The sequence below is a fragment of the Sebastes fasciatus genome, chromosome 18 (genome assembly GCF_043250625.1).
Source record: "Sebastes fasciatus isolate fSebFas1 chromosome 18, fSebFas1.pri, whole genome shotgun sequence".
Lineage (NCBI taxonomy): Eukaryota > Metazoa > Chordata > Actinopteri > Perciformes > Sebastidae > Sebastes > Sebastes fasciatus.
Window position 1 is genome coordinate 1,633,969 of NC_133812.1, and position 21,229 is coordinate 1,655,197.

General features: G+C 41.6%; 1 protein-coding gene across 1 annotated transcript in view; it reads right to left on the bottom strand.

The window, feature by feature from the left end:
* The window catches only part of vsnl1a (visinin-like 1a), a 61,107-nt gene extending 40,054 nt beyond the window's left edge, over positions 1–21,053 (bottom strand). The window contains exons 1-2 of the mRNA XM_074615489.1: positions 20,739–21,053; positions 5,314–5,480 (exon numbers count right to left, since the gene is read on the bottom strand). Of these exons, the coding sequence (XP_074471590.1) occupies positions 5,314–5,475 (162 nt within the window). The 5' untranslated portion in view covers positions 5,476–5,480; positions 20,739–21,053. The remainder of the gene's footprint in view (positions 1–5,313; positions 5,481–20,738) is intronic.
* Positions 21,054–21,229: the final 176 nt, after the last annotated feature.

Genomic DNA, 21,229 nt, shown 5'->3' on the forward strand with positions numbered 1-21,229 from the left:
TTACTTTTGGTACTTTAAGTATATATTGATGCTAATACTTATTGACTTTTACTTGAGTAGCCCAATATTTCGAATGTAGGACTTTTACTTGTAGCTAGTATTTGACACTGTAGTATTACTACTTTAACTTAAGTAGAGATCAGATTTTTTCTTCCATCTCTGTACATTAATATTAGTTTATTGAAATATTAAAAGGGTTTCCTTTCAGTCACATACACACAATTTTCAAATCCAGTTAATGCTGTAGAGTGCGTGCACTGTTTACCTCTCCATCATCTACTGCTGCTGTCTGTCTCTCTCTGTTCTCTCTCTTTTCACCTCTAGTCAAATGAGTCGTTTATCGTTTGAGTTGGTTTTGGTGCGATGCCTTAACGTAATGTTATGCAACACTAGGTTTGTAAGTGCATTACGTTTTCTGTCGGGGCTACACTCAAAGCATTCGGGGCTTTAGATCCGGGAAAATGACCTGGCAACGCTGATTTAGAAGAGTGTTTGTGTTGGACTGATCCCCAGACCGCCCCGGCACAGACGCCGACATAGAAGAGCGTACAGTATGTGATGGAAATTAATCGAATCAGATTGTCTATTTTTTTTCTCCGACATCCGATCCAGTTATTTTGGCCAGTATTGGTCAGCGCATTCCTAAAAATGAATGTCTTGTTTATCTCTGTGAAAGATATCTGACGTTTGGTTCCCAAAGCAGCGGAACAAAAACACCGACACATCTCCGACAGTATGATAATAATGCACTTCACGTGCCTAGTCTACATACAGTAGAGCACAGAGACCGTTTCCTGGCTGACAAGCGCTCTGTGTCTGCCTGTTTATTCACTGAGGTGCGCGGTGATCCCGCGGGTAATGTTCAAAAAACCCTTTATTCTTCTCATACTGTCTGCCTGAGTCAGAGCCTAATTCAGCCTCTGTCTGAGAGACCCTGATTTAGAGCCTGTCTCCTCCCACTCTGCTCTGATTGGTCAGCGTTTCTTGCTGTCCTGTCAATCAAACGCCCTCAACACAGCGTCACTCTCTCCCCCTCCGTGCAGCAGCTCGCCCGCATCAGCTCTCTCTGAGCTACACAGAGAGAAGCAGCTAGGAAGAGTCTTTAAACTACTTCAAAGTATATAAACCAGAAACTTCACCCAGCGCACGTTACCGGAGGAATCTGATCAGAAATCGGCGAGAAATGAACAACATCTGCGGTCAAGACTCCAGGTGTTCCTGACGGTTTTTCTCCGGTAAATAATGCTATTTATAGCTCTGTTAGTTAGCTCAGTATTTACATTCTGCATCAACTCTGTAAACCGTAAACATACACTCTGTTTTACGTTTGTCTTCACAGATCCATCTGTGAGAAATGACCGACAGAATCATCCCAGAGGAGGAGAAAACATTAGCTGTGAGCAGATGGGAGATACAGAGCTAACCCGTTAGCATGTAGCTACATGCTACCGCTATGAGACGGTGTGTAAACACAGCGAACATCAGGGTGGAAAATAGAAGATGTGAAAGAGTGGTCAGTTCATTATTTCTGCTAAAAGACACCTGATAAACGTAGTAAAGTAATCAGAGTAATGGTATATTAGTTACTGTAGGAGCTGTCTCTGTGTTACCACGACTACAGGCCGGTTAACGTCACACTCACCGGAGCTTAGCTCACCGTAGTTTACCGGAGCTGAAAGACTTTCTCCTGTACCATGTCAACATAACTGCAGGAGGGATTAAAAATGCTGTGTATAATTAATATTGTCATCTGTCTACTCAAATAAAGTTTGACTGTGAAACAGAAATGTGTTGTGTTGCTTACAGTCACTATTTACTACCTGTACTCTTCTACATGCATGACATCAAATATATATCATATATAAATATCAGCTGTTTAAACAGTGTAATTACATAAAGCCTTTATGAAAGAACATGTTATATTTAGATGACGGGAGTACATCAAGACTGTTTTGCTGGTTCTTGCAGACTAACAGTAGGAGCTACTTTGCTCATAGTTAGGATGCGGAGGAGAGAGTGACGCTCTGTGGGCGGGGTCAGCTAGCTGCAGGTTCTAACCGTTCCACCAGGAAACCCTTATATGGCTTGTGATTCGCAACCGACGTCACCAGTGTAAGGAAAAGCTGCGCAGCGATTTTCCACACCCATTTTCGGACAGATGGAGCAGGAGAAAAAGAGAGAGGATGATCTTTTATGATACTATGGTGACCTGTAGACACACTGGGGACAGATATTGATGTTTAAAAGACATGGAAAAGTGCATTTTGTATAATAGGTGACCTTTAAAGGTAGCTGGCTTGAATTCCATTGCCCCTTTTACCTAAAACCCAACCAGGTCAGGTTTAATATCCATTTAATAATGAAACAAATGTAAGAGTATCAAAGTCACAGTCGGGGCTTCCTGTAGGCAGGCGGTTAGTTTCAATTGAAAATAAATAAATAAAGGTTCAGGAGGTCACACCTAAGGTATAACATTTCCCTCATTTTGAGCCAAGAAAAAGCCCTCTTTATGCATTTTCATTATTATTAGCAACAGAGAGTGGTATTAGTTATAAAAGTAGAAAAACTCCTAGTGGTAGTGAATATACAGTATATTCACCAAATTCATAGCCACTTATGGAGCTATTTCATCACAATCTCCCTTCATTACCAGATCGTCATTGTTTCTATGAAAGAGTTCCTACCTGTTTTATAAGACTAAATGAATTAATGATGGAATACGTTCACACTGCTCTGTCGGAGGTAATGAGATACAGTGGGCTACATATTAGCATGAGAAGATAATCATCACTGTTGGTTTTCTGCCCAGATACGGGAGTGGCGAATGGGAACATGGCAGGATGCCTGCTAAAATCTTGCAGGTTTTATAATGGGAATGCAATTTCCCTCAGTGGTCTTTGTGGTGATTCAGAATACATCCATTTGATCCCAGCCAACCCTGTTAATATAAATTGTGGGAAAACCCACTGAGAATGCATTTTGTTGGGCTTTTTTTAAATGAACAAATAGCTAATAATTGACACTGATGCTGCGATACTATTAATAATGCTACTGTTGCATCTTCTGCTATTACTTCTACAACTCATAGTGTTACTACTACAATTACATGACTATATAAATACTACTACAGACTCCCATTGGCCACATTCAGTTAAGCTACACCATCACTAAAATCCTACCGTACATATTACAAATGACTCTCTAACCTGAATTTAAAGCTACACTAATCAATGTTTTTATATTATCACATAACTCTACATTTCCTCTCAGCTCTACAGTGTTTTAGCGTCTTTTAGCTCATTGTTTTGGTTTTCCGGAACTGCAATTTTACTGTTTTGGTTCACTCTCACCGCGCTCATCAACCTTGTTTATTTTCAGCGAAAAAGGTTGGATACATCTCCTATACGCTACCTACCCGGCACCAAAACAGCAGACAGACAAAGTTAGCAACTAGCTAGGGAACATAGTGGAGCATTTGGCTGCTAAAGAGCCAGACATTTTCCTCAGGGGTTGGTGGAGACCAAAACAATGCTAAAAGGAGAGTGAATATTGAAGTTACTGTTTATTTGTCAAGGGCCATGAAACATGACTTTAAAATGAATGCTAATATTTCTACATGTCTTCTGGATGTGTAAATCAACAACTGACACGCTAACTATATGGTGATAATATGTCAATTTTGTGTTTATAGCTTGTTCCACAATCCCCAAGTGGCCAAAAAAATTGAATTAATTCAGATTTAAACTAATCTACCACAGTCTCCTATTATAGTCTCATTTTGAACAATTTCCTAGTATCCTGGTTTACTACATTCACATGCTTACATGCTTTAATGTTCAAAGAACACTATTTTTTTCTGATACCAGCTGTACTATGCTCATACCAGCTGTGCTGGTATCTTGTGTAGCTTATGTGATGAATTACAGGAAATGAGCATTTGAAAAGTGGCGGAGGCAGACTAACGATACAGCGGAGAAAAGCGTAGAAGCAAACGCACGATTACAGGTTGTAATTTAAAAACAAACATAACGGACAGAAATACCTTTCATCTGTTTTCTCTCTGTTTTGTGATTTTGTTTTAAATCTAACGCATGATAAATCTAACGCATGATAAATCTAACGCATGATAAATCTAACGCATGATAAATCTAACACATGATAAATCTAACGCATGATAAGTCTAACACATGATAAAGCTAACTCTACATTGATCCATCACAAAAACACATATTAAACAGACTGTTACATTTGTTTTGAAATCAACCTTTAATTGTGTGTTTGTCTGCCAAAATGGGCACAAATCTGCCGGAGGCGGCAGATTTAGCTAACGCTAATTAGCTCAAACTAGGGTGGAGAGGCACTGGAGTATAACGTAACATTATGGAGTTTTGGGAATATTTAGTCAGAGACAGTCTAAAGCGAATCCTTCATTTCTTCACAACAGAGCCTTGAACAGTATCTGATCAAATATATATTAGTTACATTTCCCTTCTATTCTCAGGGATCAGCTGCATCCCCAATGTCCATTTATTTCATTTCATTTTTTATTGTAGCAGAAGAACACTGTACAAGAAGACCAGGAATACGTTGTTTTTTTAATAAAAGCTAGAAATAATCAAATTTAGCTTTTTTCTTTTTATCCAATTAATAATCAACAGATTAATCGATTATAGAAATATTTGTTAGTTGCAGCCCTACTTTTCATGAAAACAACACAAAAAATTTCGCTTTTCGTATCACATCGATTCGATCAGCAACTATTATTACACGGCTTTGTTGAATACTCTATTCTGATTGGTCAATTGCAGCGTTCTACGGTCTGTTATTTCTTTATAGCAGACTGCTGCTATGAACGCAGTTCTGATGTCGGACTCTGGCGGACCCTTTTCGTGTCAAATTATTGATTTCTTAAGTAAGTAGTCTTGTAATAAGCAGGATAATGTACAGCTAGCGGGTCATTGCTGTGAAATAAACCCCTTTAGACAGCATCACCCTTAAGGGGTTTATTTCACAACAATGACCAGCTCGCTGCACATTATCCCTCACATATAATGAGTTCAGCAGCGTTCTGTTCTGGAAACACTTTCTCCTGTTCTCCTCTGCTAAACTCTAACGTACTCTATCCAACCCCATTGTTAGTTGTTAAACATCTACTGCTTTAACGAACTCCTGTCAGGTTAACTCAGAGGTATACGCTCTGGGTGCCGTGTGCTCTGAGTTTGTGCGCGTGTGAGGTGAGCCCACACGAATTAGTGCCAAAGCATACGGCATGTGTGTAATCCATCAGGTGAGAGTGAGTCAGTGGAGTCTCACCTTAACATACAGCTGCTGGAACTCCTCCAGGTTGAGGCGGCCGGTGGGACAGTCCTTCAGGAAACCCTTGTACCACTGCTTCAGCTCGTGTTCATTAAACTCTGTGTTCTTCACCAGGTCCTCCATCACTTCAGGGGTCAGCTTGCTGTTCTGTTTCCCCATTTTGCCTGCGAAAAAGGGCACACAAAAACAGCAACAGACACATGTAAAATCAATGATCTCTTAGGCACCTTTCAGTTAATAGAGAACACACAGAAGTGCCTTTTCATGAAGTCCAAGTTATGAACCTAAATGTATGGAGGGCGTCTGGAATAGAGTGATTTATCAAGGCTGAAAGCAGAGATTTCTAGAGAACTGGGAAAATGCGAACCAAAGCTCCATCTAAAATAAGCTTTCAAACAAATGTAATGTAATGTGAGGCACAGGAATAGTGTTGGAAATTAGTCCTCTACTGTTGCTTAAGTAATAGGGTCAGTTTGTAAGACATGCAACCTTTTTTTTCTGTCTTCCTTTTATCAGTTGCTTGTCCTGGTTTGGTTTGTTTGTTGTTGTTTCATTTTTAGAGGAGCTCTGATCTCCTTCCTGAATAATAAACTGTATTTTATACAAATGTGGATTGAGGGATTGATGACAACCACTGCACTAGGTTTTCATTCTACCCTTTCTCCAAAAAAACTACTAGCTGCCCTTCTTTAACCTCAGCATATAAAATGTTATTTTTAGCTATTTCTTGTTCTAGCCTTTAGCTGTCTTCTTTCCAAATTGTGAGCATCTCACTTGCAAATGAAACCCTTTTGGAAAGGGTTATAATAATGACATCTTAAAGTAGTTGGCCCTCGGTGACTTTGAAGAAACACTGAAGCTGTTTCGGTGTTTAATGTCCCCGTATTTCTCCGCTGCAGCTGTTTGCACCCAGCCGCCTCTGCGGATGGCTGGTGGATCTTCACAGTGCTGATGCTGCCACTTTATGGCCTTGATTAAGTTCATTAACCAACCTGTAATTATCATCATTTGCTAAACATGGTTAGAGTTTTGGAACATTTCTACCACTATAACTCTTTGCTGAGATGTTTTATTAGACCTCTTTAAATTGTAAAGACCGAGGGAGATACGGGGTAGCAACAGTGTGTGTGTGGTGCCAATCTGTCTCAGCATGCACCAGGGGGGGTCGAGGAAAGCAGACTCAGGCGAGCATCCAGTCATATACTGAGGCCTGCCATGCTGCGTTGGTTTCTGCAAAGCCCCATTTAGGGATGCTTCTGCGCGACCATTGATTTAGTACCTTCAAGGTTGCGACTGGTTTCCGTTTATTTCATAGACTGTATATAAGTGGTATAAGTGGACGTAGTCACCATGATGTCATCCATTAGTTTGTGGACTGCCGTTTTGAAGCCTCGAATTGGGCATTTTGGCCGTCACCATCTTGTTTTTTTGCAACCACAAATGACACGAGGGGGTGGAGCTAAGTGCAACCGAATGCTGAATAAGACATTTTCAGGCGACCAAAATGTTACAATCAACTTTCATGAATTGAAAACATACTGTGAAAGGGTTAAAGTTAAGTTAAAGACGAAAACACGAACAAATCCCAGACCGGACAACGCCGTGTTCGAGATAGTGATATATGTTTATATACTATATACATTAGGGATGCACCGATACCACTTTTATTCAGGCACAAGTACAAGTACTTACATTTGGGTACTCGCCGATACTGAGTACCGATACGAGTACTTCTCTGTGCCAAAAGACCCTCGTTAACAGCCAGCTGGAGGGTGTGAGCGACACACGGCAGGCTGGGGAGTGCGCCGTGACTCTAGGTGCGCCGTGACCGACTCTAGGTCGGCTTGGAAATGTTCGGGGCGAAGGTGGCTCGCGGCCGCAGCTTTACAGCGCCCCCCCGCCCGGACCTCGCCGCACCGTGGACAAAGGGCTGGCTGCACCCTCTCTCCCCGCCAGGGACGGCCCCCTGCTCCCGGTACGACTGTCGACTGGGGCAGACTGTCATCAGTGCGCCCCAACCGCGTCGTGCCGCCAGAGGTCTGCGGCGATGTCGGCAACCCAACCAACCCGTCTCGAAACACGGACCAGGGAGTCTAATGCACGCGCGAGTCAGAGAATGCAAGAAAAACCCCGTGGCGCAATGAAAGTGAGGGAGGGATCCTGGCCCAGTGGGGTCGGGCATACCACCGTAAAGTGGTATCAGAGCCATTTTGCGAGTACGAGTACATGAGCACAGTATCGGACCCAATACCCGATACTGGTATCGGTGCATCCCTAATTTTAATAATATCATTAAATATATATCTATGTATTTATTTGTTACATTTTCTTTTACAAAGTTAAGAAAACAATGTTTAAGTCCACCCTGATGTTTCTTTACACATAGAAGAATGATCCCGGTCTCTTCCACACAGTGAGGCATACAGCTTATTGAATAAAAACTGGTATTGGATCGGTACCGATACTCAAAGCCCAGGTACCACTATCGGTATCAGGACTGAAAAAGTCGGCACATCCCTAGTTAGAAGGAGATGTTTTCACAGCAATATAAAAAAAGATATTGGAGAGAGAATTATGACCTGTTTATCTTCCTAACACCACCTCTATGTAGCGGTACTGGTATCGGATAGGTACTCAGTATCGACCGATACCTAAAGCCCAGGTATCAGTATCGGTATTGGGACTGAAAGAGTCAGGTGGGTGCATTCCTAGTTAGGGACCTGTCAATCACAATCTAACCCCGCCCTAAAGCATCCCCTGCTTTATGGTCTATTTGACTCTAAATGGGACCATAATTTACTAAATGAACATCATGCTGTATTGAAGAAGACTTGAAACTAGAGATTGAGACCATAAACTCATGTTTACAATGTTTACTGAGGTAATAAATCAAGAGAGAAGTAGGCTCATTTTCTCATAGACTTCTATACAATCAGATTTCTTTTAGCAACCAGAGGAGTCGCCCCCTGCTGGCTGGTAGAAAGAATGCAAGTTTAAGGCACTTCTGCATTGGCTTCACGTCTCAGACACGGAGTTGCCCTCTGGTTTATTTCAATATGCTATAAAAATCAACAATGCAGAGCCCTCAAGCTCACCTGAGACAGATAACGCATCACTTTGCTGCCCTTTTTGAATGCCAACCTCACAATATTGCTTTGTGGTAAAGAGGTTATGTGCACTGGACTGCTTTTAAAACTCTCCCTGCTGTGCTTTCAAAGAAGCTCCAACATCCATCTCTGAAGTTGGCTGCCAAACAGCAGCCTTTATACCGCAAGAAATGACTAAAATCAAATTTTTTTCAAAGCTTTCAAGTTTGCAGTGTTCATTTTCAGGGCTTTGTTGTGTCACAACATAGCTTAGGAATGCACAGCATTTCAGCAGCCAACTGTCAGATTGTCTCCAACAAACCAGCAAGGTAAGTTTCCAAAATGGTCCCTGCTCGGAACTACATCACTACAGTTCAATAACAACAACTACGCCATACAAATCAAGTAGAGAGGCTGTCTCTGAAGTTTATGATCAAACTGTAGTGAAATAAATTCCGGTGAAAACATAACCTACTTCCTAGATCAGGGGTCTGCAAACTGCAGCTCCGGAGCCACATATAGTCCCTCTCCAGTGGCTCCCTGTGGATTTATAAAAATGGAAATGTATAACTGTTTTTTTATTTACATTTTTAAAGTTATGACTTTATTTTCGTAATATTACGAATTTTTTTCTCGTAAAGTTATGACTTTATTCTTGTTATATTATGACTTTTTTCTCGCAAAGTTATGACTTTATTCTCGTTATATTACACCTTTTTTCTCGCAAAGTTATGACTTTATTCTCGTTATATTAAGACTTTTTTTTCTCATAGAGTTATGACTTTATTCTTGTAAGATTACGATTTTATTCTGTAAATCTCAGATGTTTTTTCCCTCAATGTGGCCCTAATACTCCGTAGTACATTGTCTCTTTGGCCCTCACTGCATTAGACTTATATACTATATACTCAGACTATAAACTGTGTTACCTTCATCACCACGCTCAAATGTTTTGCGGCTCCAGACAGATCTTTTCTTTTTTTTTGCCTAAAATGGCTCTTTTGATAGTAAAGGTTGCTGACTGCTGAGCTAGGGCTTCGGCCTTGGCGGAGGTAATAATGTGTTCTATGGGTGCCCACGAGTCTCCTCTTTACAGACATGCCCACTTTATCATAATCGTATGCAGTTTTTTGCATGCAGTATAAATGTGTAATTTTCTCCTAACTAAAAATGGTGTATTTGATATTTCTGCATACTGGGGTCCCTAAACAGTGTTGGAACTGCATAAATAGGATATGACTGTAAAGTTGAGACTCTTGTGGATCCAATGAATTGAATTGTCACCTGGCGCCTGAATTTTGTGTTTCCTTTACATAAATAAAGACATTTACATGTAACTTGAAAAGGCAGGTGGTGAATGAGGGTTTTGTTGGTGGCGTTCTAGCTGTGAACGTAGGTGTAGCAGATAGTGTGTGTACGGTTTATTTGTTGGTGAATAAATGCTATGAGGCTACAACTCCTCCACTCAAGCGAGCTATGGACAGGAGCTGACTTGCTGTATCTGTAACTCCGGCTCCGCCTCTTAAGGTGGGCTGTTAAGGTAGACCAGTTTTTCTCATTAAACAGATGTTTTTCTAAAATTTTTAGTAAATTATTAACATTTCTTTTAACCGTTTTAACCGATAGCGTTAATCGGTTAAAATGCTTAATGTCGGTTAGCGGTTAAACGGTTAATTATGAACATCCCTAACGGATGTCGATGTTTTTAGGTGAGCCTTTCTTTTAGGTGTCTAAAATATGTTTTTCTTTCAACTCCGTCCACAGCAGTACATTGCTTTGCTCCGGTGTCGGTACTCCTGTCTGTTTCTCCAAACTGGGGGCGTACCGACTGCCATCTACTGTAGGTAATACACTGACTATGGAGAAGTAGCTCACAGACCCCCACTTCAAACAACTCAGACTATCCCTTTAAGTATCATGAGCCGTATCGTATCGTATGGAGCCTCTACTTGGCACATTGATGAGCAATGAAGAAAATATTTGTGATGTCATTAATTATCTAAAACATGCAATACCACTATGGTGCTTTAAAGGAACAGTTCAACATTTTGGAAAATACCCTTATTCACTCTCTTGATGAAAGCTAAATGAGAAACTCCGCCATGAGAGTTGTATCAATCTTCTCTCTTGGCAAGAACCCACATAAGCATCTTTCCCAATTTGTTTAAGCTTCTATCTGGATAGAATTGGGCACGGAGTATGGTCTGTATTGTTTTATTATCACAGTCTTTTTTCATACAGGCCTCAATATAAAAAGGGGGTCAAATTATTTTAGGAAGTTGTGAAATAGAGGAGAGAGGTGTGTGTGTGTGTGTGTGTGTGTGTGTGTGTGTGTGTGTGTGTGTGCGCGTGTAAGCGGCAGCTCGGTTAGTTGATCTAATTTAGGTGTCTCCATTGTTGACGGAGAGGGAGAACCGTGGAGAGATTGACGCATCGATCAGAGAGGTTATCATCTGTGAATTGAGAAAAAGATGAAAATAAACAATCTCTCATTTCACAAAGACTCTTCCCGAGCAGCTCAGACGGTCCCTGCGCCATCATTTGGAAACCATTTATCTAAGGGAGATAGATATACTTTGCCCTGAAATCCAATTTTTAAAATTGCTTTGAGCCAGGATCAGCATGCATGACCCAAGTTCACCGAGGAACTCCGGATTCATAATGTACAAAACTGAAATTCAATTAACCGATCGTGCTTCCACACTGCCTGTAGACTAAAGGCACAATACAAAAATAAATTAATTTATTTCAAATTAAATCATTGCAGGTATGACAGAGGCTACATTGTTCATATAGTAATATAGTAATATATATAATAGTAATATATCGATGGATTCCTTAGGTTTTCTGTTTTATTAACACGTTAATTTTGACAGCCCTAATACATATATATACAGTATATATATATTATGCTTATATATTTATATATTATATGTTGGGCTGCAGTTTGCCATGTTCTGATTTGAGCATATTGTTTTATGCTAAATGCAGTACCTGTGAGGGTTTCTGGACAATATCTGTCATTGTTTTGTGTTGTTAATTGATTTACAATAATAAATATATATACATAAATTTGCATAAAGCAGCATATTTGCCCACTCCCATGTTAAGAAGAGTATTAAATACTTGACAAATCTCCCTTTAAGGTACATTTTGATCAAATAAAAAAATTAACTATTTTAGTCGATTGACATTAATATTTTTACTTTTATTCTGTAAATCTTTTAATCTGGAAAGCAGATGTGCTGAGCTTGAAAAGTAAATAAAATTATTATTATTATTATTATTATAGATCATAGTTAATTAGATAATGGTAAAAAGAAAATGCTATTTAATTAGTGAAACAATACAACAATGTCGTAAAATTAGAATCAATCCCATTAAGTTTAATAGCTAATGGGAAAATAAAATCACGGAGAGACAGGCTGATAGATGGGGCGACACAAACACACACACACACACACACACACACACACACACACACACACACACACACATATACTGTATATATAATATATATCTTAACACAGCAGTCCATCCAACAGCCAAAAACCTTGACTATGAAGTCATGAGATGCTGCATCTTGTCCCTCTGGACCAAAATCCAGTCCTCACTATCAGCTGAGCCCAGTGAAGCGCCTAGATATGGCTGCTGCTCACCGACATGTGTCACGTCTGGCACATCCTTGATGAAGTAATTAGGGATCAGCTGCATTTTGATCACCTGCATTTGTGCAAATCAAGGCCCTATTCTTTTTGCTTTGCACCAAATACAGGAAAATTACAATGTTTCATCTTAGGAAGCCTTGATTACAAAACTGACACTTCCATCAAATACTGTGGTCTGGACATCATGGGAACTCAGATAAGAGTTCCCAAGAGACCATTACACCTCATTCATCCACACTTGTCCCCTACATTTCCAGCCCTGCCTTGACCTGTGGGCCATCTAATAACATAACCTGTCTGTCTGTAGGCCTTTCTCACACCACCCCTACACCCTCTCCCTACCAACTTTCACTCCGTTCATGTGGGGGGTCTGCCATATTAAAGGGACTGCTTGTAAGAATCAGAAATGTCTTGTTAACAGCGACATCTGTCAGTCAGCGTCTTGTTGCTCGCGCTTATGTTTGCTCTAAATAGACATGAACGAGCATCAGCTAAAAGCACAATATCACTCTATATTTCAGCTGCTTGGCAGTAATGTTAGCTGACCAGACAAAGGTCTCTCCATGAATCAATGCTGATCTTAGTGTTGGCTTTTCCTGCCTCAGCCTCCCGACCGCGGCCGGAGGGAACGGGCGAGACACCGGAGTTTTGGTCGGAGACGATAATGTTTCTCTCTGCGGACCCCCGTCACTTCACAAGACACGGGAAACCTCTGTTGGTCTGGAGGAGCTGCAGCAGTTATTTCTGCACAAACGTCCACTGAACATTCACTAGATATTCTCAGAGCTAAACTAACTCTTCTGCAGTGTGGAGTGTGCGCGCATGCACGTGAGAGGTGGAGAGAGAGAGAGAGAGAGAGAAAGAGCATGGTGTGTGAGTGAAGGCAGGCAGAGGAGCAGAGGAGCAGAGTACAGCAGAGACTCCGGTCCTGGAGACCAAAGCTACGGTCTCCCCCGCGTCCTCTGACCGCGGCCAACACTGTTTAACAGACGGGCTTCACTAGATACAACCAAGAGGTTTTGGTGCTTCCGTGTAGTTTGTGTTGGAGTCTGAGTCTGAACAGCGTAGTCACACGAGAGCGCGCATGGGACAGTGGTGTAGTTCGTTTATAGCCTAATGTAAGCTTATTACTTCGGGCGATTACATTCACACTTTAAAAATCATAAAGTGGTGTTCATATGTGAAGATTATCTTGCTGAACAAAATGTGTAATATTATCATAAACGTTTGCCACAGAGAACATTTTCTGCAATAATCCCAAACCCAATGGAAAAATCCAATTGGCTTTTTGTCAAGGAAATCCAGGGCAATGCTAACTTCCTGGTTGGCCTACAAAAATATGTCATCCCTGGAGCGTTCTATAGCAGTTGCTGCTTGATACATGGTTACGAAAGGTTTCAACAGTTCCTGTTTCCATCGGAGAGAGGGAAGTTGGTACCAAAGCTCGCCACTGTATTTATACCCCTTATACACCAGTGGTTCCCATACCTTTTCTGCAAGGATTCCCTTTTGTAGATACAAATATTTTCAAGCCCCTCCCCTTCAGGCCATTGCAGAACCCTACATCATTAATATTTAGCCTGCATCCCCCCCTTTCATAACTCTGGGCCCTCCTTAGGGGTCACGCCCCCCAGTTTGGGAACCACTGTTATACACCTTAAAGAAGGGTGCTACAAACAGAGCTCAGAGAGAGTGGGAGTGGGAGGGTGTAGCGTCCGGTTTGAGAACGGCCCTGTGTGTGAGGAGGTGATACTACTGTCTAGTAGTTATGACACAGATTATGCAATATGAGCGCACAAAAGTGTTCAGATAAAAACCTTTCATCTCTCGCTATTCAAGAGCATAGAAAAACAGCCTTGTGTTAATGTGACCCGCTGGGCATTCTAAGAGCATTCAGTTGCCGGTGAAAAGGAGAGGAAGTTGTACATCTTTCTCATTCACAACTGACCCTGTGATCATTCCACTGTAGTTTCAATGGGAAAATCATTCAAATTGGTGTTCTGAGATTTTCACCGGAAACTAAAATGATTTAGCAGCAGCCAGCGGATCAACACAACAGCAATAAAATCTCTTTTATTAAACAGTGATTTTTCCCTCCAAATTACAATCACACGGCAGTCTGATTCGTCGAGCATTCAGAAGTCTCTCTGATATGTGAAAATGATGTCACAACATTAAAGAAACAGTGTGTAGCATTAAGGGGGATCTATTGGCAGAAATATAATATAATATTATGTTTTCTTTAGTGTGTAATCACCTGAAAATAAGAATTGTTCTGTTTTCATTAGCTCAGAATGAGCCGTTCATATCTACATAGGGAGCGGGTCCTCTTCAAGGATCTGGCTGCCATGTTTCTACAGCAGCCCAGAACGGACAAACCAAACACTGGGTCTAGATACGGACATTCGCGTTTTTGCATCGGCGTCTGTAGTTCTCTTACACGCTTGGCATATGAGAGAAGTTTCAGTTGGTTGCAATCTGCAACCTCACCACTAGATGCCGCCAAACCCTACACTGTACCTTTAACTGAAGGGACAAAAGCATTGGCACGCCCTGGCATAAGTGCATTTGAGTTTAACTTTTTTAGTTCTGGGTATAGATGACAATTTCCTTTTCGGTTCAACGTGATCGCAGTTTCCGTAGGGTTGCACTGGTGGTTGGATTTGGTGGTGAAAGACGTAGATTCATTAAATGGGTAATCCAGTGATTTAGTATTGTATGTACGCAAAGTTGGAGGACTATTGAGAGACAAAACAAAACAATCGAAGTAGCAGAGGCCGAGATATCCTGACTTTTATTCCCTCGTATTGGTCAAGACAATAGACTGTATATAAGTAGGGGACGTAGTCACTGTGACGTCACCCATTGTTTTGTGGAGCTTTGAGTTTAGCATTTTGGCCGTCGCCATCTTGTTTTTTTGCAATCAGAAATGACATGAGAAGGTGGAGCTAAGTACAACTGAATGCTGAATAAAACATTTTTAGGCGACCAAAATGTTACTGAAAACTGAAAGCACACTATGAAAGGGTTGAAGTTCTAAGACGGAAACACGGACAACTCCCAGACAGGGACAACGCCGTGGTAGCGACCTGTCAATCACAAGGTAGCCCCACCCTAAAGCATCCCCTGCTTTATGGTCTATCTGACTCTAAATGGGACCATCATTTAATAAATGAACATCATGCTGTATTGAAGAAGACTTGAAACTAGTGATTGAGACCATAAACTCATGTTTACAATGTTTACTGAGGTAATAAATCAAGTTAGAAGTAGGCTCATTTTCTCATAGACTTCTATAGAATCAGTAAAAATTTTAGCAACCAGAAGAGTCGCCCCCTGCTGGCTGTTAGAAAGAATGCAAGTTTAAGGTACTTCCGAATTGGCTTCACTTTTCAGACCCTGAGGTTAAGACCCAAAAAAACTGGAACCTACATTTCCCACAATAAAACTCAAAACAATATTTAATTAAAGCCTCCCTGTCTGGTAAACATCCATGTCTATCACACTACACCCCCAGTTAAAGGGACTGTTTGTAAGACTCAGAAATGTCTTGTTAACAGCGACACCTGTGGCCGTTAAGTCAACGAAAGTCAGCGTCCTGTTGCTCGCTCTACATAGACATGAACGAGCATTGATCAACACAGTGAGGCAGCACACGTCAGCTAAAACCACAATATTACTCTATATTTCAGCTGCTTGGCAGTAATGTTAGCTGACCAGACGGAGGTCTCTCCATGAATCAATGCTGATACTGTGTTTCCTGCTTCAGCCCCCCGACCGCGGTCAGAATGAACAGGGGAGACACCAGAGTTTTGGTTACTCTTCTGCAGTGTGTAGAAGAGTAAGACGGGCTTCACTAGATATAACTTTGCCGTTTTGGTGCTTCTGAGTAGTTTGTTTTTGGAACAGCATAGCCACACGCGAGCACGCATAGGAAACACCGACCCGCAATGATTTATAGGAGTGTAAGTGTAAGAAGTTACAAACTGTCCCTTTAAGGCGGGCTTTATAAATTTGTAGTTTCCAGGCCCAAGCCAAGGTGGCATCACTATGACATCATCAGGGTTATTTTCCCAGATCTCCCAGACTTTCCAGAAAGATGCTTTGTAACTACAGTGAGTGCAACAGAAACAGCACATTTAGCAAAGCAATCTACCAAAAGAGTCGATTGTGATTCAAAAAGGGATCCGATGCTCGATTCAGATTCAGTACTGAACCTCAGTTTTCAGCTCCTCTCTTAGGGGCAAAGAACCATGCACTGACCCGAATATGATATATTAGAAGATGATATCTGCAGCAATCGTTATGGAAATGCGGCCATGGGTTAAACAATACTGTCTGAATATGACAACTTAAAACTAGCCTCTTCAACATCCTGTCACATGCGAAAAGTCTCTCAGTGCTGCAGTGAAAGCGAGGAGGCAGTGCACTCTGACAGCAAGTTGCAAACACTTTTCTGTTACAATACAGGCTGTCGGACGAGACGGGCCGAGCCTGAAGACGGGAGGGGGCTGCAACGGGAGACAGATGTGTCCCAGGTGAGATGTGAGCACAAGACGCACGGCAGCCATCGCCATTATGTCACTGTGTAGGCGTGCGTGCTGCGCTTGACTACTTGCGTAATAGAAGGATAAAGTAAATATATTATGTGCATATTGTCAGCATATATTACGCTGCAGCACACATAGAAAAGCTCTGGGGAATTAATACGCATCTGATGAAAACTTCTGATGTGGTACTAAATGTTCATTCACTTCTAATGTGCTCACAACAGCTCACACTGCATCATAATGCAAGTGTTACTCATTACTGTGTCTGCCTTCATTCATGCAACGAGCAGCAGAGCTGAATCTGCATCGTGTCAGTGTGTTGCCGGTGGCTTCGCTTTACGTCACAATGTCAGCTATTTTTCCATATCATACAGTAATTATATTAAAAGCAGTAGCTTATAGAATATGATGTGATTACTTTTACTCCTTGTGAAAGAAGCATTTAATTTATGGTGTACAAAAAGGCAAACTAACACTTAAATGAATCACACATTTTTTAATGCCACCCCCTCAGCTCACTTTATGTAAAACCAACTGCACAACCTTTAAAGTGACGCAAGTAGCAACATGGTATGGTGGAGCACTTTCAAAACATCATCTTCCTACGCATGTTTAAATAGACTTTTTAAAGACCTTCATTTTGTGTCTGCTTTCACAAATGATGGTCAGTTAGAAAATATACATTTTTGTGCACTTTTGTCATGTACAGTGCCAGGAATTTATACTCATGTCTCTTCCATACTTCTCATTCTCATGTCTCCAGTAATTGTCTTTTTTCAGAGCTCTGTAAGAGCCTTGAGACTCTCATCCGTCCTGTTAATGTTTACCATCAACCTTGTGCTGCAATAATGGATCAGGAATGGAATGAAAGCTATCTTTAAATGTTAGATAACTAAACCAAATCTCTCCGCTCAGTCATTGCTTGATAGTATGCAGCAGCCTACAAATGTGACAATGGTGAAATTCCTTCTGCATTCTCCAGCTCACTCGGTTACATTTTCACTGTCTCAACAACAGATAGACACAGAAAAGTAGCAGTATGAGATGAACAAAGAAAAGAGGTGTGAGTCACAAGAAAAAGGATAACGCTATAGTAAAGTAGGGATGCACCGATACTGTTACCGCATCGGATATCGAGCCGATACTGACTCTAATAGCTGGATCGGATTTCTGTGACGTTGGGGCCGATCTATTCAATTCAGTTCTGTGTTTATATATATACATTATATACTGGATTTTTAATTCCTGTTTATGTTTTGACCAATTTGTAGGCAGAATATATTTGGTATCATTGGGCAAAAATTCGATAACATTACGTTACGGCATCAGCGATGCCGTAACGTAATGTTATGCAACACTAGGTTTGTAAGCGCATTACGCTCTCTGTCGGGGCTACACTCAAAACCACGGGGCTTTAGATCCAGGAAAATGACCTGGCAACGCTGACTTAGAAGAGTGTTTGTGTTGGACTGATCCCCGGATCGCCCCGGCACAGACACTGACATAGAAGAGCGTACAGTATGTGACGGAAATGGATCGAATCAGATTGTCTATTCTAATACCGACACTCGGTATTGGACTGGCGCATTCCTAAAAATGAATGTTTTGTTTATCTCTGTGAAAGATATCTGACGTTTGGTTCCAAATTCTAACAAGGTGTGACATCTAGTTGCCGGATGTTGTCATTAGCACCGTTAAAGCTGCAGTAGGCAGTATATTTTTGGCATCATTGGGCAAAAATTCCATAATAACCTTTCAGCATATTGTATTTCAAGTGTTCTGAGAGAAAATTAGACTTCTGCACCTCCTCATGGCTCTGTTTTCAGGCTTTAGTACATCTAGATCGTGCACGAGACTTTGGCCAATCACAGGTCATTTCAGAAAGAGAGCGTTCCTATTGGCTGTTCATTCAACGGAGGCAGATGTCAATCAGTCGCAAACTCCGATCAAACTGTCAAACTAGGGAGCGCTGATCAAATATGAATTTATATTCTGTTACTGTAATGTCTATTTCTCTCCACAAATGTTTTCAGAAACATCTTGTAGTGTACTGTTCAGCTGTAAAATGAGGAAGTTTGCTGTGGCTGGTGGGCGGTGCTTGGTGTTTCCTCGACTGATCTCAACATGGCTGCCAAACTTTCTGATTTTACAGCTACAAGATGTTTCTGAAAACATTTTATGCGAGAAATAGGCATTACAGTCACAGAATATTGATTCATATTTGATCAGCGCTGCCTAGTTTCGACCGTTTGATCAGAGTTTGCGAGTGATTGACAGCTGGTCAGAGGCGGCAAGGCTCCAGATCGGCTCTGATTGGTTGTTTTCCTCCGGTCTGTGAAATCTTGCAGATGCCGTAAGAAGCACCGGAGGACATCGGAGGACACGGAGGCACATGATTTTTTTCAGATCTCATGCACTACTGTCAGGATATAGTGACCGTTTTATAAAAATAACTTTTTTTAATCATAATTGCTCCAACCTGCCTACTGCAGCTTTAAAAAGATTGACATTTGAATTGTAATTCCTGTTCATTTTGACGACTTTTTCCCCAAGTTGCTGGTGTACCATTCAGTAAATGTAAATCTATGTGTTTTACTGTTACATTTTGTTTTACAAAGTTGAATAAAACAGTATTTAAGTCAGGCCTGATGTTGCCTTACACATTTAAGAATGATCCCAATCACTTCCACACAGTGAGAAATACCGCTTATTAATTAAACACTGGTATCGGATCGGTACTCGGTATCGGCTGATACCCAAAACCAAGGTATTGCTATCGGGCCTGAAAAAGTCGGATCAGTGCATCCCTATAGGAAAGTGATATGAAAATAATCAGGGCTTGATTTAGGACGGATTCAGAGGCATGACACTCGTGTTAGTACGAAACACTGAACACACCCTGCTCCTTCTGTTAGCTCTTAATTCTATACATGGTGATGGTTTTCACCAGACAGCATGATGCATAATCAGCAAATGTCTGTGCTTTATTTTAGCTGGAGGAACGAGAGGGGGCAGAGTCTGGGACAAGACACTCTGGGTTAGTCTGCAGTGCACCATGCTGACTCCAAACCTGAGTCATTAGCCTTTGTCTTCCAGTCCACCGGGGCCACGTCACACAATAAATCAAAGCTGTAGTTACTCATCAGCAGACAGGTGTGGACAGAGTGACACATTTTATAGTCCTCTAACAACCAGCAGACCTGCCCCTGAGCCAGGCGGTAGGTAGGCTAATACACAACACTGTCCCTTTACCAGCGTTTGCCAACAGGGGATGACCTTGAGAGGCAGGCAGAGCCCCGGTCAAGAGAGGCAACATCACATATAATGCACTTTAAGGATTTGATTCAGGCATATCTGGATTTCTGTGTAATAAGGTGTCCTTATTGTCTAGAAATGTGTGAGTGATTTTTTGTAGTGTGTGTGCAGGAGAGGTGGGAGTGGATGAGATGTGGCCATGCCTGCATTGATTTGCAAAAAAAGTAGCCTCATTGTGAGGATGATGTGGGCTATAAGGAGACACACCACACCCCCACCTCCTCCTCCTCCTGCAAGCACCACACACACACACACACACACACACACACACACACACACACACACACACACACACACACACACACCCTTGCAACATCAGCACCAGTGCCAAACTAAACCAGAATGCATCACACCACATCGTGCACAGGTCGTGCCAAGCACAGACATCCCACGCAAAGTCACAATTATAATCGAAATTCACACAGTGTGCATTGATCGGGGAGACTGCACAAATCAGCCGTCAACAATGCACATTGGTCTCTGTCTGAACACTTTTGTTGTTGAATCCTAGCGAGTAAATCCAAGCAAGACATGCAGAAATAATCTCATGCTGACAAGTCGTGCAAAACGTGCAAATCAAATGGCAAACTGCAACAGAGGCTGTGTTGATAAATGATGCGTCGTTATTGTAATTTGCGTATCAATAATCTGGATTTAACCCGCCAATAAATCCACAAATGAGTCTTATGAAACCAAAAGGATGACGCACTGCAAGGTGCACCATGCAGGTCATTGTGCACATTTGTTTTTTTCTCTCCATGCACAATCGTCCAACAGATCCCACAGAGATACATCCATCATACCTTGCAGGAGTGCGGAGTGAACGGGAGAAGTCCGGTCTGATGTCTGGAGTGGTCCAACACACACCCTGCGAGGACGGAGACAACAAGCGGTTCAGTGGTCTGAAGCTACTCTTCTGTTGAGACACTACCAGCTCAATGATGCTGTCGGGAGGGTTTGGGGGGGTTTTTTTGCGGGAGAAAAGTCAGCCTCGACTGAAAGTAAGCGGTGAGGGTCCGAAGGATGATGCTGCTAAACTCACACTGATGCTGATGTAGAGAGGAGGAGGCACATACTACTGAGAGAGAGACACACACACACAGAGAGAGAGAGAGAGAGAGAGAGAGAGAGAGAGAGAGAGAGAGCAGTGCATCTCTCTCTCTCTCTCTGTGTCTGTGTGTGTGTGGTGGAGTATAGTATTAGTATAGTATAGTAGTAGAATAGTATTAGTATAGTATTGTATAAGTATAGTATAGTAGTAGTATAGTATAAATATAGTATAGTATTAGTATAG